This window comes from Bos mutus, chromosome 2 (genome assembly GCF_027580195.1).
Source record: "Bos mutus isolate GX-2022 chromosome 2, NWIPB_WYAK_1.1, whole genome shotgun sequence".
Lineage (NCBI taxonomy): Eukaryota > Metazoa > Chordata > Mammalia > Artiodactyla > Bovidae > Bos > Bos mutus.
Window position 1 is genome coordinate 99,648,471 of NC_091618.1, and position 22,199 is coordinate 99,670,669.

Genomic DNA, 22,199 nt, shown 5'->3' on the forward strand with positions numbered 1-22,199 from the left:
AAGAAGGGGTCTTTTTTCTGAGAGAAAGGACTTTTTCTAAGCTGACTTCCTTTGTGAGCATTTGGTCTCTCTCTGCTTAATTTTTCTGATTTGGAAAATAAGCATCACACCATGAAGTCTCAGATGGATGCTCAGGAAGACAGCACTACCTCACTGTTAGTTTGCTGGGGCTGCCATAACAAAGTATCACAGACTGGGGAGCCTAAAGAGAAGACATTTATTTTCTCACAATTCTGGAGGCTAGAAGTTCAAGACCAAGCTGTTGGCAGGTTCTTCCAAGGCCTCTCTCCTGATTGCCATGTGGCTCAGATGGTAAAGCGTCTGCCTACAATGCGGGAGACCTGGGTTCAATCCCTGGGTCAGGAAGATCTCCTGGAGAAGGGAATGGTAACCCACTCCAATATTCTTGCCTGGAAAATCCCATGGACGGAGGAACCTGGTGGTCCAAGGGGTCGCAGAGTCGGACACGACTGAGCGACTTCACTTTCCCCTTGTCTTTACATGGTCTTCTCTTTGTGCATCTGTGTGACCCAATCTCTTCTTATAAGGACACCAATCATATCAGATTAGAGTGACCTCATTTTAACTCACCTCTTTAAATTTCTTAGCTCCAAATGCAGCCATATTCTGATTAAGATTTCAGATTGTGAATTTTGGGGCGAGAATCACAATTCATCACAAACACTTACCCTAAAGAACTTGATTTTACACAATATGGGGTAATGTCCAGACCTGCTTAAAAACCTCGTGATGTCAGTATTGTAAACTTGCAGCAAATTACAGCTGACAACCTGCTGTCTCCTGCCTTCAGTGGCTACCTTTTTCTATTCTTCTCCTTGGCTGAGACCAGCAAAGCAGTCAGAACAGGTCACCCAGGGATACAGAAATCCAAAAAGAGGGTTTTGTGCCAGGTAAATAAAAGGAATCATCATTCATCTAAGGTTCATTGTTTAAATTATGATGTTTATTTATGTCAATGCAAAATACAATAAAGCAACTTACAAAAAACAACCACTGTATCTTCATGTAACATAACTCTTCAGTGAACAGAAGTACTACTGTTAATGTTTTGACCTTTTCAAGGTCCAGCCTTGGATCAAAACAGGATGCAGAGAAATAGCAGATTTTTTTCTACCTTCCCCAATATACACACAAAGGAAATTTATATATCCTAAAATCCCATTCTAGTAGTAATACAAAAATATCACACGTAGAGATGAATACCGCCATTGTGTCATTGGAATTGCAACTTCCTTATTGCTTGAGATTTCCCACCAACCCTGGGCTTCAGTCAGGAACACATGGGTACATCAGCCCTTCAGGTTTCCCAAATGATTGTTTAGTAATTCTTTTAGTATAACTGCATACTCCCCAAGTGTCTAATTTACCTGAGTTATTTAGAAACCTGAAAAAAATAAGTCTCTAAGTGATCAAATTGTGTACCAAACTCTCTGACAGAATTGAAGAGACTTATCATGGGTTATTCTGTGCCAGTTCAGTGGATAAACACGAAGCCTCCATTACCTAATGAACTACCCACCTAGTAAAAGGCTTCACATTACAATTTTCTCAAAGGTAATAAACATTGCACGAAAGTACAAGACCTTATCTATATTCCAGTAGTTTAAGTGCTATTTGTCTAGCCACTACATTTTCAAACAAATGGCAATTATCACTTAACTAACAAAATCTTTGTATCATTTCACTGATAAGAGTCAGTCTCACACTGCGGAAAGAAGCAGCAGCTTGGAGCTAGAAGATCTCAATTCCAGACCAGTTCCACCCACTCTCTGAGGCTTAGTTTCCTTCCGAGGATCAATGAGATGAAAGTGCTGTGTGAAGCAATATTAACTATAAGGAATAATATTCTACGGAGTTCATCTCTTCAATTAACCTGTGGATCCCTAATTACCCACATGTATTTTGCAAGTAAAATCCAACTTTTTCAAGTAGCATATTCACCATATGCAACTGAAATATGCAAGCCGGGTTATGCAAATGGAAAAAAAATACAGATTTAAGTAAGCCTATTACTCACAGGAGACTTGTGTATTCATGATGCGTTTGGTTTAAAACCATTAAAATTTTTATTCTGTTTAATGCATGGTCCTTTTGTGTTATTGGAGCTCAATTTGAATAAGCTATCTCACTATTTAAAATTTTTGACAAGAAATTAAAACTTTCATATGAAATTTACAGGGTTTACATGACTGTGAAACTGAGTTAAATGGGTTGAGAAATACAGAAGGAGTAATAGTCTGAAAACGCAGGGTCAATCGGGAAACTGAATGTAGAAGTTTATTTTTCAGGTCATTAAACATAACCTAACGATAGGCCTGTTATTTTTGTGTTTTACTGGTGACTTCCTAATCTATAAATTACTTTTTCTTCATCTGTAAAACAAAAAAAAATTGACTTTTAGGGACATTCAAATCTGTAGAAATTATTAATACTTCATTTTCATTCTTACATGAGGAGCATCTTTAGGAGAATTACATCCTATAGCTTAAGTAAAAGTCAGTATCCCATTTTTTTCATTGGTTAAGGAAAAAACCTTCCTTTAGGAAAGGGCAGATTTACTAAAAGTTTAGAATTCGTTGGCAAATTTGACTATATAATGTGGCATATGGACTTTGTGACTTTGCTGAGACAGACTTCAGGTAGCTGTATTTCTGTAACAAATGAGATTCTAATTTCAAACATTTTTCAAATGCAAATCAGGCCTTCATGAATCATTTTGATGATTTTTTGAGGCATTAATGGAACAGAGTTAGTATTTTTGAAATGATCCCCAAAGTCACCCCTTTGCTAAGGATATCTCTCTTCTTGATTATTTCGAAACTGTCAACATTGTCTCTAACCTTCACGCAGAAAATGACTGATCTCCAAATGACCTATTATTATCTTAAACCAATCTTAAAACAACAAAGAGAGAAAAATTAAATAGTGCAATAACATTTCATATCAGTGAAACAAAATTTGTCTGTGCATAAAGTAGTTCTATCCATCCGTGGAAAGATCAACCTTTTGTTTTTCCTTGTGTTTATAGGTTACATTTTTAAAGGTACTGGTGGAGCCTCTGTACAGTGGATTGGTTCCCTAAAAAAGAAAAAAAAAAGGTCCAAATGAAAGTATGTATATTTTGTTACTACACAGTTTTAATATATCTAAATAATTTCAGTGTACATTACAGATTGGAAAAAGAAAGTTAGGCTTAATCTTGGAAGATATGTGAATAATTTTGATTAATTTGATATTTCATACTTTTAGCATTTAACAATATATACTTTATTGTTTTTTATTATGAAAAAATAATTTTGTATCCTAAGAATCTTACCCTTTTTGGAAATGCAGTAAATCATGGATTTTTGGAAATGCACATGGAACAAAAAATGGCTGCTTTGTTCGCTGCTGTTTCACCAGAGCTGAAAACAGTTCAACTAGCCCACAGCAGGCACTCAGAATTGATCAAATGAACAGAATGAACCAACAGGTGACCCAAAATAAAATGGGAAAGATGAAGACGGGAAAAGTGAACTGGTAGAAGCATACAAAGATGAATGACAAACACACTGAGTGAAGTCAGAGAAGGAGAAATATCCTATGATGTCCCTTATGTGCTGAATCTAAGAAGAAATGATACAAATGAACTTATTTACAAAACAGAAACAGACTCACAGACTTAGAGAACCAATTTATGGTTACTGGGGGGAGGGTTGGGGTAAGGGATAGTCCGGAGTTAGGGATGGGCACACATACACTGCTATACTTAAAATGGATAACCAACAAGGACCTACTGTATAGCACAGGGAACTCTGTTCAAGGTCATGTAACAGCCTGAATGGGAAGGGGCTTGAGGGAGAATGGATCTATGTATATGCATGGCTGAGTTCCTTTGCCGTGCACCTAAAGCTATCCCAACATTGTTAATCTCCTACAATCCAATATAAAATAAAACGGTAAAAAGAAAGAAAAGTATCCACCTTTAAGAAATGCATTGAGATGGTGAGAAGCATCAAACTAGGGCACAAATAATCTTGCTAAAATGAGACCAAAATTCAGAAGGAGTTACAACTAGCTTCTTGGGGCAGCAAACACCTGCTAGTAGATAGTAAAAAGAATTGGGTGGCTTTCCCTTGCTAGAGAATAACAGTGTGGAAAGGAGAGAGTCACAAGAGACGGGTATGTGGGATGCCAGGCTTATGACAGAGTACTGGTCCCCAGGAGGATTGGGCAAAACAGCGTTGCCCCCAGGGCAGTAGAATGGTTGTGTGCAAAGCCTGGATAATTCAATTGCTCTGTCTGGATTGTAGATGTGTTCCCAGGTGCCATCACTGGGACCAGACAGCCCAAAGCTCTCTAGGTGTTTGAATAAATGCTCAACCTGAGCCTCCAATTTCTCTCCTTCAGTTTCATTGTTCCATGCAGGCACGAGATGTCTGGATAAGGAACATTTCCTTCCCTCCCATTCCCCAAGGTTGGGCATGCAGACTTTGGCTTCAGAGAGCCTGGGTTCTAACCCAGCTCTACCATGTAACCTTACTTAAGTAGTTCTGAACCTTGGCATTCTCATCCATAAGAGGGATTACCAAAGTGCCCACCTGGTCCATGAGGACCGTACTTCAGCAGGTACCTGGCACATAGTAAGTGCTCAAAAAACGCTGCTTCTTCTCATCAGTTCAATTCAGTCACTCAGTCATGTCTGACTCTTTGTGACCCCATGGACTGCAGCATGCCAGGTTTCCCTGTCCATCACCAACTCCCAGAGTTTGCTCAAACTCATGTTCATTAAGTCGCTGACGCCATCCAACTATCCTCTGTCGTCCCCTTCTCCTCTTGCCTTCAGTCTTTCCCAGCACCAGGGTCTTTTCCAATGAGTCAGTTCTTCCCATCAGGTAGCCAAAGTATTGGAGCTTCAGCTTCAGCATCAGACCTACTTACATATAACTTCTTTGCATTTGGAATTTCCTTTTTTGAAGGTCCTGGATAGGGTGCTAAAGATATGCCCCACTTCTGGGCTTTGGGATTTGGCACAGTATTTCCAAGCCCATTTTTGAGTATGTATGGAGTCTGGGTGCCACCTCTGACCCTCCAAATTATCATACTTTGATCTCCTTATCCCCTGAATGGCAGAGATGGTAGCATTTTATAGGCATAGATTTGAGAAAACAAAACAAAACAAAGTAATTGTATTTGCTTTCTCAGTACATTTCTCTCAGCTCTCAGAAGAACTGAATTCAATTGAAAAGCATTCTCTGGCCTCTCCCTCTTGTTTCCCTTGGATGCACTGCAGTATCTTCGTAGTGAAGAGGAGTCACACCTGCACCTGTTTCTGTGTTGCCCAGAGCCAGGGGCCTACCTCTGATTGAGCAACATGTTACCTTTGTCCATGTGCCTCTGCAGAGAGATGCTATCTCAGTGATGAGGGCAAATACAGAAGAGGCTCCCTGGTGGTGGGTGATGAGTGAAGGCCAAGTCACTATATTGCTTCTACTCCTGAGGTCAGCTTGGATAATCATGAGGACTCTCCAGTCCCTAGTCCTACTGCAATAAGAACTCGAGATTTGGAGGGTGTATGGCTGATGGATGTCTTAGATGCAAGCAGAGTCTTGTTCACAAACAAAATTCATGTGTGGAATTCTATTAAATTTAAGAGATTAATTTAATTGCAAACTAGTAAGTCCAGTCCATTCTAAAGGAGATCAGTCCTGGGTGTTCTTTGGAAGGACTGATGCTAAAGCTGAAACTCCAGTACTTTGGCCACGTCATGCGAAGAGTTGACTCATTGGAAAAGACTCTGATGCTGGGAGGAATTGGGGGCAGGAGGAGAAGGGGATGACAGAGGATGAGATGGCTGGATGGCATCACCAACTCGAGGGACATGAGTCTGAGTGAACTCTGGGAGTTGGTGATGGACAGGGAGGCCTGGCGTGCTGCGATTCATGGGGTTGCAAAGAGTCGGACACGACTGAGCGACTGAACTGAACTGAACTGAAGTTTAAGTTGGGTACAGAAGAATAAGGGACTCGACTGAAGAGGAAAGATGGGAAAAAATGAGATGTGAAGGCTGGGAGTAATGGGTGTGGCACTGACCTGGAGGAATTGAGGGACTTAGGAAACCAGACACTGAGTAAGAGGAAACAAGCTGTGAGTAGGGCCACGGGCAGAGCTTTGTAAGACTAGGAGCTCTTTTGTGGATCCCATCCCAGATCACGTCAGGCATCCCACATCTCACACTAAACACAGCTGATATGCACAACAAAGGAGGTGACTTGAGTTGCAATTGACTGGATACACAATGCTATTTGGCAGATATTTTGTTGAATGTTTCATTTTGATTGTGCAGTTTTCTTTCTGTGTTTTGAAGCAACTTTGTTTATTAAAGCTTACAATATTTGGCGGGCGGGGAGGTGGTTCTTACAAAGGTAGTCATAGGGTCTGGGCATGCTAACAGAGGTGGTGGATGAAGCAGATGCCAACATAGTAGGAAGGTAAGGTAGAAGCTTAAAGCTAGGGTAAAAGCAAGTACATCTGATGCAGGCCAGTAGAGTTTTTCCTGGCCTCAGCTGGTGATCAGAACTCAGAAGAATGAGCTCAAATGAAATGCTGCTGGCAGGAGAAAGTGGGGTGATGTCCAGCACTGCCTCCCTTAGTGCCATGCCAGCGGCAGCCTCTCTGCCTAGGATTTCCAGCTGAGACACACGCTTGCGTCTGGCTCCATTTCGGGTGGATCTGCCCTCCTGCACTGTTTAAACAAGGTCAGGTTTCCTCCAACCGTCTGTTGTCACTAGGCTGACTCTCCCAGGAGTTCTGGGTGGTGCTAATTTAGGCTGTGGATTTTACAAATGCAATGGCACATTTTTTGAGCTTGAAAAAGTGGTAATAAGAAAGCTCTCTGTCATGACCCACAGCTGCCCTAATGACTGCCTAACTGCCAAATGTAGCCCTGATTTGCTTGGCACAGTGCAAAATCAATCCATGACTGTAACGAATGTCAGACTGAACGTTTTTTGCCTTTAGTTAATGACTTGTCATCCTAGGAAAAAATGTCTAATCAAAAATGGATTTAAATATCTTCCCTTTGTGTTTTCATAAAGACTATGGAATGGGGGGGTGGTATTTCTAAAAGTGTAATAAGAGGTAACCTTTCTTTATAGTTGATGAATGAAATGTTTCAGGAGGCAAGAACAAAGCTCTTTCTTATCCAGAGCTCTATCACCCTTACAGTCTAATGGGGGCCTAGGGGTCGGAAGATCCCACTGTTGTCCCTGGAGATCCCCTGGGTTTGAAGACCAAATTCAGTTCTTCAAGAGGAAAAAGGTTTTAGATAAAAACAAAATCAAATCAAAAAACCCCAAAATGGATGCACTGAGCAGCATTCTTTTTTTTTTTTCCAATAGGACATATTAGTGAAATTTGAATTGAATAATTTGAATTAAATCTCTTTTGCATCCAAGTGAATAATTATGACCCAGTTATTATCTAGTCAAGAACATCAAACATTTGTTATTCAAAGAAACTCAATTTAACAGGGAATAATATTTTTCATTTATGCTTTTATCTGTTTAATGCATATTTTAATTCTACTTTCAGTGAAGAGACAACAAAAATTCAGCATTTGAATTTCAGTCATGTTCTACATCCTGAGGGAAAACAATTCATGTTTTGGGGGAAATTAACTGTTAATTAAAATGTTATTTTAAAGATATTAATCATTTGTCAGGATTCATGCCTTTGTAGGAGAACATGAAAAAGTGCTGGTTAGTAGATACACATCATATAATTGCCCGAGTGCTTGTTTTCAGAACACCTGCCTATTATTTCTAGGAGGGTCAAGGCTTGCTTGGAAGAAAAGGCTGCAATTAGGATTTCAGCTCCATCATAAAGCAACAATTTGGGAAATCTCTTATCCTTTCTGAGCCTCAATTTTCTTACATTCAAAAATGGGAGACTCAAGACTACTGCTTAGGGCTCGTGGTCTTTCAACTAACTTCTGCTATTGCATTTTGTACTAACTTAATCACATTCTTGTTTGCTTCTTTTCCAAAAATTTTTCCAATTTAGGTTATTACGGAATACCGAATCAAGTTCCCTGTGCTATATGCAGTAGGTCCTTTTTGGTTACCTGTTTTGCAATAGTAGTGTGTATGAACCTATGTTTACCCAGGAAATGGGCTGGGTGGGTAAGGGATGGATTGGGGGTTTGAGATTGACATGAACACACTAATCACATTGTTTAACCTGGTTGCCTTCTGACCCCTTCCAGCCATTTTCTTGACAGTTGGTGAGAGTTAAAAACCCACTCCAGTGTTCTTGCCTGGAGAATCCCAGGGACGATGGAACCTGGTAGGCTGCCGTCTATGGGGTCGCACAGAGTCGGACACGACTGAAGTGACTTGGCAGCAGCAGCAGAGAGTTAAAAGCAACATTTATGGCCAGGGAGACAGGTGAAGGTAATTGCTCCAATACTTTGGCTTCATAGTACTGGGTTCTAAGTCACCAAACTTGTCAGGTTACATTTTTACCTCATTAGAGATAGAAACATTGTATCTTCATGCAAATCCTCACTTTACATTACTAAGGACTTTGTTTAATTAGGAAAAGTCCACACATACACAAAAGAAGAGGAAAGTCATATCCTGAACCTCTGTAGACCCATCACCCAGATTCAGGAGTTATCAAGATTTTGCCACAGTTACTTCAACTATTCCTCTCTCTCTCTTTTGGCTGAATTATTTAAGGGGAAACCCAGTTTTCACTTCCTTTTTACTGTAAACCTTAATTATTTTCTATCAAAGCCTCATGCCATTATCCTACCTAACTGAATTAACCATAATTTCTTGCTATCAGTCTAATGCCCAGGTCTATACTTTTTTCCAGTTGTCAAAAAATATATATTAGTTAGAGTGCTCAAATCAAGATCTAAACAAGATCCATACATTGCATTTGGTTGTTGTGTCTAAAGGTATTTTTAATGGGAAGATAAAGTAGATAAAAATTTTCATGGTCTATTGCCCTGCACCATATATTATATTTATTTCAAAATAACTGCATAAGATATAACATCCCTTATTAAGATAAATGTACCTAAAACAGAAAATTCCATTTGCTTTAGGTACGGAAGATATCATTATAGAACTAGAGAAAAAAGTGTTAACATCAATTATTTGGGGAGATGAACCCAAAGGAGCATTGCATTTGCCTGTATTTTCTCCAGTCATATCATGGTTTTAAGAATCAGCAATGTAAGATAATTGCTATCAGATAGCTGGACACACCATTAGAGAGAGAGAGATGAAATTAAAACCATGAAATTGTTTCTATGGGCCTCTAGAAATGTAATTATCTCTCCTGTGGAAAAGAAACACAGAAAATTGGAGTCCTGTTTTGTGTTTGCCCACTGTGAAGAGAAGACACATAAATTGTATCTATTGAGTACATATATTTAAAAGTCGATAGTTTGGAGGTTTTTTTTTTTTTTTTTTCAGGTAGCTGTTTAAAATGGATGCTATTCAGAAAAGCTAACTGGATGGTATTCTGAAAGTCTTTTTGCCTTACTTTTTTAACCTATTATGAGTAATGAGTATTTCCATGGAAATTGGCATGAACTGTCATACTACTCCTGAACATTATTCCATTAGCTCTAACAGCCGATTTATGGAAATGTTTAGATGTAGCATGTATGCTTGTCAAATGGGGCCTGCAGGAACCTTCTGGTGGTAAAGAATAAAATGTGTTGCCTTGATGTTCCAAAGTAGCTCACAGTATAAGGAGTTTCATGAGACTCTTCAGAGTAGGGGAAGTCTTCATTGCAATGAGAGACAAATGAATGCTATGAGGACTGAGATCCAGATAATGGACAGAGGTCCCTTTGTCCCCAAAGCAGAACAGAAACCAGCTGTTGGGGACGTGGTGAGAGGAGCAGAGAAAGAATGTGACAGTTTAACTCTTAGTGCAGAAGAAATCCAACACCCCTTCTTCTCCTCAGGACAAGGAGCAGCCAGCCCCCAGGTGTGCGCATACCGTTTGCCACTTGGCCTTTGACCTTTCTGCTTCAAACTTGGCAACTTCTTTCCTATCATGAAAAGACACCAGGAGCTTCCAAATGCACAGCAGGACGACTCCAATAAGAAGAATAGCCAGCGAAACCCCCAACATGATCATGGGAATATTTGGAGGTTTCGGACAGTCTGTGGAAACAAAGAAAATTGTATTAAGGAGATTGTTCAATTAACGTTCTGATGTAGAGAAAACATGTCTCATTAAATTTTCAAACCATAATTTTTCTCCAGTAGAGGAAAAACAATAATCTCTTTTGTTTTGCTGAATTTTAAAAAACGAGTTACTTGTTGAAGGATAGCCCTAGTTCTTCAAAGAAAACAGAAGATAAAGTAAGAACTTGATTATTCAAAGCAAATGGGTATATACTTGAACGACTGACTCAAAAATAATTAAAATTCAAAAGAGTGACAATTAATACACATGGAGTATTTAATGGATCAGTGAAAAGACTGTAGTTTACTAAAAATGACCTTTTCTGAATATAAGACAAACTAGAAACGGAATGTGTACACACACATACACTTTTTCCTGGATTTTCTTGAATTGTATAGGAGATTACACTCAAAATTAAATACAACCTACCCACTTGAAGTATACTACTTGTTCTTCCTTTTAAAATATATAGACAGAAAATAATCATGATTTTCAGTTTTATTTTCACTCTAATGCAGTGCCCTGGTGTCTTGGAAAATTCCTGAATTGGGTTCAGGAGAGGTGGGTTCCATTCCTATCTGATGGACAGTAGCTGTCTGAAATCCATTAAGTCTCTCTATCTCTCTGAGCCCCAATGCCCTCGTTTGTAAAACCAAGGTGTGGGGCTTCAGTGTTCCCTTAACTTCCTGATAAGATTAAGCCCAGGTGCTCATGCTTATTAAACCCACCTCTGAAATTCCTAGACCCATCCCCTGAGATTCTGATTCAGTTGGTTTGGATGGAGCCACAGATTCTTTATTATTAAAATATCCCAAGTGATTCTTATCTCCAGGGAAGTTTGAGAAATCAGGTGTTCTGTATAGTCCTTTCTACTTGAACATTCTAGGAAATGTTATTTTGACTCTATTGATGATATTAATACAATTTTGTAATTATACAGTACCTTCTCTCATTGACAGCAGAATGACTAATAATACTTGCAATATGCCTGGGAGATGATACATTTCTTAATGAAGCATTATAATTAAGCTCTCCCTTTGCTATCATGGGAAAAAAATCCCCCATAAAAATTATCATTAAATATCTGCCTCCCTCTGCAAGAAGTGAGGCAAATTCATGGTATCTCGGGAGGAAATGAACCATGCTTAGTTTATCCTAACTCTTATTGCTTTTAGATATTTAATAAGGAGAGTTATACACACAGGGCGAGTCATGCTGCTTTCAAGGTAAGATCTATAGCTGATCTGAATTTGAGCAGGACTAATGACCCTCTAACAGCATGACGCCTGGCTTTACACAGTTTTGTTCTTTAGCCAAAAAGCCATGTAAGGTGATTAGGCAGAAATAAGTAGAGGAGTTAATGAAATAGCTACTACAGTATGAAGATCTAAAGACGGTTTCTAGAATAGCAAATGAACCATGGCCACTTCTAATAGGTTAGCAACACTCCTGAAAAGAAAGTGGCAGGCCTGTGTCCGTGAGCATATATACTGGCTACATCTTTGACTATGAAATGTCTGGGGTGGGGCATAGAACGTTCTTGCTCGAAGCAAAACGAAGCTCGCTGAGACCCTGCAGCTAGAACATGAATTAGGAGGGCTCTCTGGTAGGCAATAAATATAGGAGGAACGGGCATGGCCTGGTGGAGATAATCATTTTAAGAATTTAGAGTCACTGGAAATTAAACATTTCTCAAGCAAGGATTTTGGCCCAGCCTCCAGAGCAGGTATTACACAGAAGAAATCTCTACGTTCTATACTGTCTTTAGTATCTCTTGAGATGCTCATGCTGAAGACATGTTGTAGGCAGGAGGAAAGGTTTTCTCTATCACTGTGCACCATCCAGCTTGTCTGTTGAGTCCAGGTCAGTGCGGCACCTAATTCTAAGGTGCTGAATTTCTAATGCTGCCAATCTGGTAGCCCAGTCACATATGGCTATAGCTCAATAGTCACTAGAAATGTGATTTTTCAGAATTAGGCTTTGTGTTAAGTGTGAAATACACAGTGATTTTGGAAACTCGATAAGAAAAAAAAGTACAATATCTCATTACCAATTTTATATTGACTGTACATTGACATAAGATTTTGGATGTAATGGATTAAATAAAACATACTATTAAAATTAATTTATTGTATACTTTTTATGGGAGGCAGGAGGATGGCTCCAAGAGGGAGGGGATATAGATAAAATTATGGCTGATTCATGTTGTTGTATGGCAGAAAGCAACACAACACTGTAAAGCAACTATCCTCTAGTTAAAAATTACACAAAGGTTAACTAGAAAATTTAACAATACAATGTGTTTGCATATTTCTATGAGAGAGTCCTCTCTAACAGAATCTGGGGATTCAGATTTCATTTTATGCTCACTCAGCCAGTGGGAGGCAGTAGAGCACAGTAGTTAAAAGCTCCGGCGCCCGGCCAGACTGCCAGAGATCCCAACCAGCGCTAGGATTTAATTGCTGCAGGACCTAGCAAATTATTAACATCTCAATTTCCTTACCCAAAAGATGGACATAATAGCAATACCTGCTTTATATGGTTGTTGAGAATGTTAAATCAATACATGTAAAACATATAGAATAACACCTGGCAGGTATTAATAAGGGCTCGATAAATGACAGCTGCCGTTATTGTTAGTAGCAGTAATAGTAGTAGTGTTACAACAAAGGCACCCTTCTCCCTCTCTATCCTCAAGGCCTCAAGGCTTGGAATCTCCAAGGTGGAACCTGTGGGTGTCAGATCCACACTCATATCCATGCCAGGAAGCCTCCCCAGCTGCCATTCATTGCCGTTCTCATGGATGCGGCTCTTGTCTGCTGAAAGTTTCTCTGGAAAATAGATGAGTGAAGATCTCCCTACATTCACACACACACTGATGGTGACTCTTCACTTGGCTATCTTTTTCTATTTGGCTGGAGAACCCTGGGACTCCTTAACCTTCACATCCTCCTCTCTCATTTTGCCTCTTTTCTCTGGGTGCCTCCAGCTGGCTCTCTGGTCTTATAGCTGTGACAGGGGCTCTCTGGTCTTAAAGCTCTCTGGGGCTCTCTGGTCTTAAAGCTGTGAGAGGGGACAACAGACTCCAGGGCCCCCAGAAGCTCTGATCTATCTGGGAACATTTACCAGGAAAGGAGCATCCTTCAAGCTGTCAGGAGACTCCTGTTAAACCTTAGGGAGGTCATTTCCCCCTCACTTTTTCCTGCTACAAAAGCAGAGGGGGAATAAAAAGCCTTAATAAAAAGACATCAGGGCAGCTGAGGGCTTCTCTGAAAGATGGCATGTTGATGTGCCACTCCTATTGTGTGGACAAAAGAAAAAAATCCAACAGTTCAGTAATGAGGAAGCATTTAGCAACCAAAGGCAAGTTTCACAAAAGAAAAAAAAAGAAAGAAATCAACTAGATACAAAACCTATTAAAGACAGAATCTATTCTGGAAAGTTTCATTTTTGTTTGAAACTTGCTTTTCCAATGGAGTTAACAGTATAAGGAGCAGCTTTGACTTCAGGAGAACTAGTTAAAGCCATTACCATGGTCACAGAGAGCAGGGGTGGAGGTAAAGAATTTGCCTTTAGAAAACAGATAACGAGGAGGTAGGTGTTTGTACTATAAAGTATTTCTTCTTGGTACAGCAGGAATCACCTTAAATTTCCTTAACTAATGGCCTCTACAGTGCCCTTTATGTACGCATTTCAGACGAGATCGGGTGTGTTCAGGGTGGTATGGCCGTAAACAATATGTATGCATTTCAAAGAAGCTGATTCACGGGAGCTATTCAAGAGCAAGTCTCCAGGAGTGCTCTGCCCATCTGAGCGGCAAGGTCACCATCAGACACTTGTATCTTGCATTGTGCTGACCTCTACCTCTCCCTGACCCTTAGCACTGCAATGTGGTACTTTTCTAATCTTGTTTTCTTGGTAAGTTCATAGTGTTTTGAACTTCTTGATAATGGTGTCATTGCTTTTCACACTCTTAAGTGATGGCAGTTTGGTACTGTTGGGTTCACATTCAGGACTTAACGCTTTGTCAGCCCATTGATAGACCAGCACACACAACAAAACACCTCGGCCTTCTAGCCTGCCTTGCTGCTATTTTCTGGGCCAGAAGTTGGGCTCCAGGCTTTTGGGGGAAAGTGGAGGAGGCTGATGACAAGAGCCAGAGAGGTCTGAGTTCATGCAGCTGTCGTTTCTACTGCAAAGGTTTCGGGGCACATCATTAACTGAAGACAGAAAAGGTGAGGCACCTGTACGCAGACAGACAGGCAGGCAGGCAAACAGGCCTGTGAGGGTTAGAGTCACCCGGAAGAGGTCTAGAAGCCAGCTGTATAGAGTCACCTGGAGAAGTGTTAAAATGCAGAGTCCTGGGCCATATCTGGCCTGCTGACTCAGGACACAGGCAGTCTAACAAGCTCCCCAGGTGAAACTCACTAAAACTTAAGAATGTCTCAATAAATGTGCTTTTCTCACTATTTTCTTCTCTCCTGGCTATAAGCTTCTCTCTCTCCCCTTCACTGAAAATGAAGCTGACTCCATGAATTGGTACGGAGGAAAACTCAGAAGAAGCAATAGACTCTGACTTCCTTTAGAGATTACTTCCTTCCTTCTTTGTCTTGCCTTTTCTGACTCAGCTGTCATTTAACGACCCATTGGGTAAGTTATTAACTAGAAATGTTTTACATGCATTTTTTCCACTGAATCCTTGACTCAACCCTTAGAAGAAAGTACTGTTGTTTTTCCCATTTTACAGATGAGGAAATAGAAACATGCAGAGCAAGTATCTTCCAAATCGTCAATGAAGTGGTGGAGCAGGATCTCAGCCCAGGGTTTGCCTGATTCAAAGCTTGTTCTCTTAGACTGTTGTATTCCTCTTCCCTGTTAGTCTTTCCTAAAACCATACCTTTCACTGACATTTAATTGGTCCACCTTTCTACAGTTCATCAGCCACCTTTTTGGATTGGAACACTCTTCTTTTGTATTTGGTCTTAATAAGAGACATTGGAACATACCAAACCTTTCAATAGGTATCTTTCAGTCATTGGGAAATCAAAAATTTGGAAATGTCTTTCCTGGCAAGCTACCCAGAGTATCGTTCTGGTTGTTTTCTCCTTTCCCATGTAGTATCTCTTATCACTGACAAGGGAAGGCAAGCCACCCACCTTTCTCATTGATGCTGTGAATGACGGTTTTCCCTTCATTATCTGTAGTAAGTAGGAATGTAATAAGGCATTCATTTTCTCCTTGCAGAGAACAGGAAACAGAGCTATCCTTTGAGAAATCTGTAGATAAAGAAGTCATTCATTAGGTTAAATGAGTTTCCAAAAGATGTTTTTTTTTAAAGCAAAGTAGTATTGAGTTTTATTATGCAAAATAGGAATTTCCAACATTGCAGAATAGGAATAGAAAAGACAGGATTTTCCTCTACCCACTGAGGGTTTTATTTCTACTCCTGTTCCAGAAGAACAGTTCCAGGTGTGGTCAATCAGGACTGACCATCAAATGCACCCATCAGTCTGATAGGTGCACAATTTCAATGGAGTGCAGTGCTTCAAGGCAGGTACTGTATTGGGAATAGAATGGCTCAGATGATGGCAGTGAGGAAGCCATATGGTTTCTTTGGCTCAGAGTACTGGGAAGAAGCCTAGATTACATTTCAGAGAGAGACTACACAGTTCAGACATAGTGGTATTTCTAAAGGGGCCTTTTCCACAATGTCCTCGTCAGATCGCTGGCCATGTATGCTCACAACAGTAAATGTGAATCAGTACGACTTAACAGAGATTGAAGTGCTATATAGCATGGGGACCAACAGGATAAAGGTAAATCCCAGAATAAAAGGAGACGAGGGTGCCCTGATGGCACTAGTGGTAAAGAACTTGCCTGCCAGTGCAGGAGACTTCAGAAATGTGGGTTTGATCCCTGGTTGGGTTGGGAAGATCCCCTGGAGAAGGATATGGCAACCTACTCCAGTAGTCTTGCCTGGAGAATCCCATTGAGAGAGGAGCCTAGCTAGCTACAGTCCATACAGTTGCAAAGAATTGGACACGACTGAAACAATTTAACACAAATACACACACGACGGCCATTGGCCTACCACTTATATAGCCCTTTTCTCAATTAAAAAAAATTTCAATTTTCCTCAAATCTTTTTCAAATAAAAGAAAAATTGAGGTTATTCAAGAACCAGAGAATGAATGTCATGACAGAAATTGAGAATACAGTAAAATGGTCAATAATGTTAATACTATGTATCAGACATTTTAGTGGTCTGGCACCTATGCCAAAATTATGTAAGGTTTTTCTAATTAAAAAAAAAAAAACTTACTTAAAGTTCTCCTCTAAGTTAGAGACTTTTTAATGATACTGTTACATTTTTTTTTTTTTTAAACCTGTAAATAGAATGACTGCTCTTATCTTTAAATTGTAAGACATATGATCCAAGTGAAAGTCGCTCAGTTGTGTCCAACTCTTTGCAACCCCATAGACTATACAGTTCATGGAATTCTCGGGGCCAGAGTACTGGAGTGGGTAGCCTTTCTCTTCTCCAGGGGATGTTCCCAACCCAGGTCTACCACATTGCAGGCGGATTCTTTACCAAGTGAGCCACAAGGGAAGCCCAAGAATACTGGAGTGGGTAGCCTATCCCTTCTCCAGTGGATCTTCCCTACCCAGGAATCTAACTAAGGGTCTCCTGCATTGCAGGCAAATTATTTACCAACTGAGCTATCAGGGGAGTCCATATGATCCAAAGCAAGTGTCTTACGATGCAATGGGTCAGAATCTAAAACTGGGATCGTCTCTGATAATCTTGGATGTAGTCTTGTTAGATCTGTAACTTTTCTCATTAGCTTCAACATAAAAATTTTTTCAATAAAACAGAATCTAGCTATGTTCCTCTGACTCTAATGAAGAAAAATTAAACAATAATCTGTTTTTGGTTTCACAATGCCATAGCCATAGAAAGACAGAAATGTGTTTTTTTTGCCTTTAATTTATAAAATTAAACACCTCATGCCAAAGTCTTATAAGAAGCATGCCTGTATTATCCATAACAACTGAGACTAGTAAAACATTTGAAAGTGAAAGTTGCTCAGTCAGGTCCAACTCTTTACAACTCCAATGGACTACATAGTCCATGGAATACTCCAGGCCAGAATACTGGAGTAGGTAGCCTTTCCCTTCCTCAGGGTATTTTCCCAACCCAGGGGTCGAACCCAAGTTTCCCACATTACAGGTGGATTCTTTACCAGCTGAGTCACAAGGGAAGCCCAAGAATACTGGAGTGGGTAGCCTATCCCTTCTCCAGAGGATCTTCCCCATCCAGAGGGATCTCCTGCATTGCAGGTGAATTCTTTACCAGCTGAGCTATCAGGGGAGTCTATATGATCCAAAGTGAGTATCTTATGACACAGTGGGTCAGAATCTAAAACTGGGATTGTCTCTGATAATCTTGGACATAGTCTTGTTAGATCTGTAACTTTTCTCATTAGCTTCAGCATAAAATTTTTTTCAATAAAACAGAATCTAGCTATGTTCCTCTGATTCTAATGAAGAAAAATTAAACAATAATCTGTTTTTGGTTTCACAATGCCATAGCCATAGAAAGACAGAATTTTTTTTTTGCCTTTAATTTATAAAATTAAACACCTCATGCCAAAGTCTTATAAGAAGCATGCCTGTATTATCCATAACAACTGAGACTAGTAAAACATTTGAAAGTGAAAGTTGCTCAGTCATGTCCAACTCTTTGCAACCCCAATGGACTATACAGTTCATGGAATTCTCCAGGCCAGAATACTGGAGTGGGTAGCCTATCCCTTCTCCGGTGGATCTTCCTCACCCAGAAATCAAACCGGGATCTCCTGCATTCCAGGCAGATTCTTTATCAACTGAGCTATCAGGGAAGCCTTTAGCATTATTAATAAGATTTCAGAGGATAAATTTAAGTGAACAAACTGTTTCTGAATCCATTTGTTGCTGTTGTTTAGTCACTAAGTTGTGTCTGTTTTGCAACCCCATGGACTGTAGCCTTCCAGGCTCCTCTGTCCATGGAATTTTCCAGGCAAGAATACTGGAGTGGGTGGCTATTTCCTTCTCTAGGGGATCTTCTCCACCTAGAGGTCAAACCTGCATATCCTGCATTGGCAGGTGGATTCTTTACCACTGAGCCACCTGGGAAGCCCCTTCGAATCCATTATAAGCATCTTATTTACATAGGAATATTAAGAAATCTAATTACAAATTATTCTCATCTGGTCAATCCCAACTGTTTACCATCATCTAAATCACCTGGGAGGTTTCCCAGGCAGCACTAGTGGTAAAGAACCCACCTGCCAAGGCAGGAGACATAGGAGACACAGGTTCAATCCCTGGATCCAGAAGATCTTTTGGAGGAGAGCATGGCAATCCACTCCAGTATTTTTGCCTGGATAATCAGACATGACTCAAGTGACTTGGCACGCCCACATGGAAATCACCTAGGAGTTTTGAAATGATGGATTCTAGGGACTCACCCTGGCTATTCTGATTTGAGAAGTCCGTGGACAGGAGCTTGCATATATGTGAATTGTTAATAGTATCTTTAAAGAGGTGATTCTGATGAAGAGGTTTGGGCACCTCCAGGCAACACTTGATTAGTGAAATCTGTGTTATTTCATGTGTTTGACAGCAACAACACTACATATATAATTCATATTTGGGTCATTTTCAGATGACCTCCACCATTCTCCTACCAAACTGTTCCAGTTAGCTAGGACTCATGGAATCTTATGGAATATGCTTTTTCTTGTTGGAGTGTTTTTTTCCTTCCCTTCCTGCTTTGCCATGACAGTGCACACCCGCCCTGCTCTTCTAAAACTTACTTAATGGAACATTTTATTCTCAGGTAGAAAATATGTGGACAGCTTATAATACTGCTTTCAGTAATATTCATCCTGCTTTTTTCTTTCCTCTTAAATAGCTACACCGAAGCACAGGGAGGCTTAATTTACTTGGCCAGGATTTTTAAAGTTTTAATGGAACTGCTAACATGACCTTTGAGTCATGACTCCCTTCTTGCTTTAATTACTTCACCACTCCTTTTCATGACTGTTATGACTCTAGATTTCGCCTGTTTTGTAGTGTTTGGGTATTAAAATGGCATTATTGAATGTGCAGTGAAAAGGTCCAGCTTGGGCTGGAGATCTGCATAATTAGCTGCTAAGGTTTTCTTTTGTTGTTCATTAGAAATGGGCCTTTCTGTTCTACCCTCTTGTATCAGTGCTAGCAGCACTGGTTTAGAATAATAGAATGAAAATCAGATCTCAGGCAGTCCATGAAGTCATACATAGAAAAGGGAGAAATGTGAGAATGGAGGTGAAGAGGCCGGGGTCTGGGAAGGTCTAGGAAGGATGCGGAAAATATAAACTGTCTGTACCATTGACTCAAGATAACCATGTACTTGAGACCTTCCCTTTGGGGGATAGACAGTACTTCTCAGAGAAAACAGTTTCCCAGGAAAGAAAAAAAAAGGGCTCTGGGGTCAAATAAATTTGGGAATCCCTCCTTACTCTAATTTTCCCTTTTGCCTCACCTGAAGCTTCACAACGCACATTTAGTTTAATGTACATGAAGTTCTCGGTCTTACAAAGCAAACAAAAAGCTTAACTTCCCGTTTGCAAAATTCATCTGACTATTGGTGCTTTTGTCCGTGTGACATTTTCAGAACTAGGGTTCCATGGAACATACTTTGAGTAACAATGCTCTGAGTACATGAATGTTGGGGTAAATTCAAGACTTCTATTTCAGTAAAAAGGAATATAAAAGTTAAGCCACATGGCCTTAGAAATGCTCACACAAGTCATCATAGCACATACGAGGAATAATTTATTTAGATTATGAAGTTTATGCTTACTTTACTCTTCATGTCCTTGTGAGGGAAAGGATGAGCTGGTAAAAGATCCCATGGAAGAGCAAATATGCAGTGATAATTTCAAGATGATGTGATCAATAACATGACTGGGTGAGTAATTTGAAACAGGACTTATTTAAAAGGCCCATTAGAAGATACATACGCTTGTGGCACTCGTGGTAAAAGACTCTACCTGCCAATGCAGGAGACACAAGAGACATAGTTTCAATCCCCGGAGCAGGAAGATCCTTTGGAGTAGAAAATGGCAACCCACTCCAGTACTCTTGCCTGGAAAATCCCATGGACAGAGGAACCTGGCGGGCTACAGTCCATGGGGCCGCAGAGTTGGATAGGACTTAGCGACTTAATAACAACAAGAACAACAACACCCCTTAGAAGAGTGACTTTTAAATTCTCAGGCTGACAAAGATATTTTTTCTTTCAAATTCATCACAATTACTGCTTTAAATGGTATTATTAAACCAATCACTTTGATTTCTGAATTAGAAATAGTTGTATTCCCCTATTTTGAAGATAATTTAGTCAATTACACCATAAGAATAATGAAACAATTTATAGGCTACTTGAGAATATAATCTTCCTCTCAAATCCAAGCATTTAGGATCATCTATACTCAGAAAGGCATTTCCCTGTTGGCTCAGATGGTAAAGAATTTGCCTATGATGTGGAAGACCCAGGTTTGATCTCTGGGTCACGAAGATTCCCTGGAGAAGGAAATGGCAACCCACTCCAGTATCCTTGCCTGGAAAATCCCATGGACAGAGGAGTTTGGCAGGCTACCATCCGTGGGGTCTCAAAGAGTCAGACATGGTTGAGTAACTAACACTAACTCTACTCAGAAAACTGTATGTGTACATTCCCTATTTGTGATTTACGTGTTTCCAAGGTTGATTTCTTTCCCCCTCAGCACATTAGATGTCCCATGCTGTTAGTTAATTTGGTTCCAGTCATTTTCAGGGCATTTTCTGAAATTTTTAGTCATTTCTTGGAAACACATGGTAAGTATACCAACTATTTGCTGTGAAATGAAGCCAGAAGGATATGCTGAGATTGTGGACTTGTTACTAATGTGGACAGGCCACAAACGCCATCTTACTCGGTGCTTTTACCACATCACATCTTCGGTATTAGTGTAAGGTACATACCATCTTGTCCAATTTATGGCTATTTGGCATATTTATCTTAAGGTACCAGAAACGTACAGGCAAGGGGTTTCATGAGCACTAGTCCCACCCCTCCATATAGGGTTATTTAACTGTGCACAGTCAGAAACCTCAGTTTTAAAACAAATGTTGGTAATTTTCAATAGAAATATCACTAACATATCACTTTGGAAATGGATTAATTTCTGTATTCTAGTTTCATTATTCAATGTGCATATGCTAGATTGTCATAAATTATCATCATGGTTATTTCACTCCACGCAAAATACACTGGAGTTGCACCTCTGAGGTGTGCAGAGCAAGGTTCCTACCTGAGCAGCGGTTCCTACCTCATGGCGGGTTTGTGATGATGGAAAAACAAATCCCCCCAGATAGTCCCTTTAGGAGGGGCAGTCATCAGTTTTGTTTTAAAGATCACAAATTATTTTTTAAATGCTTTCTCAGCATTTAAAATACAACCTATTTACATATCTGAGATAACCTTTTGCCATTAGAAGGAATCTGATTTTAAGTAAGTCTTCAAAAATGGCAGACAGAAGCAAGAGCAGAGTTTACTTAGCAGTTAAAGGTAACAAGGCTTCCCAGGTGGCACAGTGGTAAAGAATCTGCCTGCCAATGCAGGAGATGCAAGAGATGCAGGTTCAGTTCCTGGGTCGGGAAGTTCCCCAGGAGGAGGAAATGGCAACCCACTCTGGTATTCTCACCTAGGAAATCCCATGGCCAGAGGAGCCTGATGGGCTGCAGTCCATAGGGTCATAAAGAGTGGGACATAACTGAGGTAGTAAGCAAGCACCTCCTGAAGGTAACAGGCCTTTGTTGGAGTTTGGGACTGAGGGCACAGGGGATTAATGATGACCATGTGAGGGGGCAGGGTGGGAGGGAGGTCCGTGACATGGGGGGGATATATGTTTACA

At 40.2% G+C, this 22,199-nt stretch overlaps 1 protein-coding gene across 2 annotated transcripts in view; it reads right to left on the minus strand.

The window, feature by feature from the left end:
* Positions 1-948: 948 nt before the first annotated feature.
* The window catches only part of ITGB6 (integrin subunit beta 6), a 152,495-nt gene continuing 131,244 nt past the window's right edge, over positions 949-22,199 (minus strand). For both annotated transcript variants that reach the window (XM_070357504.1, XM_005897269.3), the window contains exons 16-18: positions 15,372-15,491; positions 10,024-10,190; positions 949-3,099 (exon numbers count right to left, since the gene is read on the minus strand). In XM_070357504.1, coding sequence (XP_070213605.1) covers positions 3,001-3,099; positions 10,024-10,190; positions 15,372-15,491 — 386 coding nt within the window. In that variant the 3' untranslated portion in view covers positions 949-3,000. The remainder of the gene's footprint in view (positions 3,100-10,023; positions 10,191-15,371; positions 15,492-22,199) is intronic.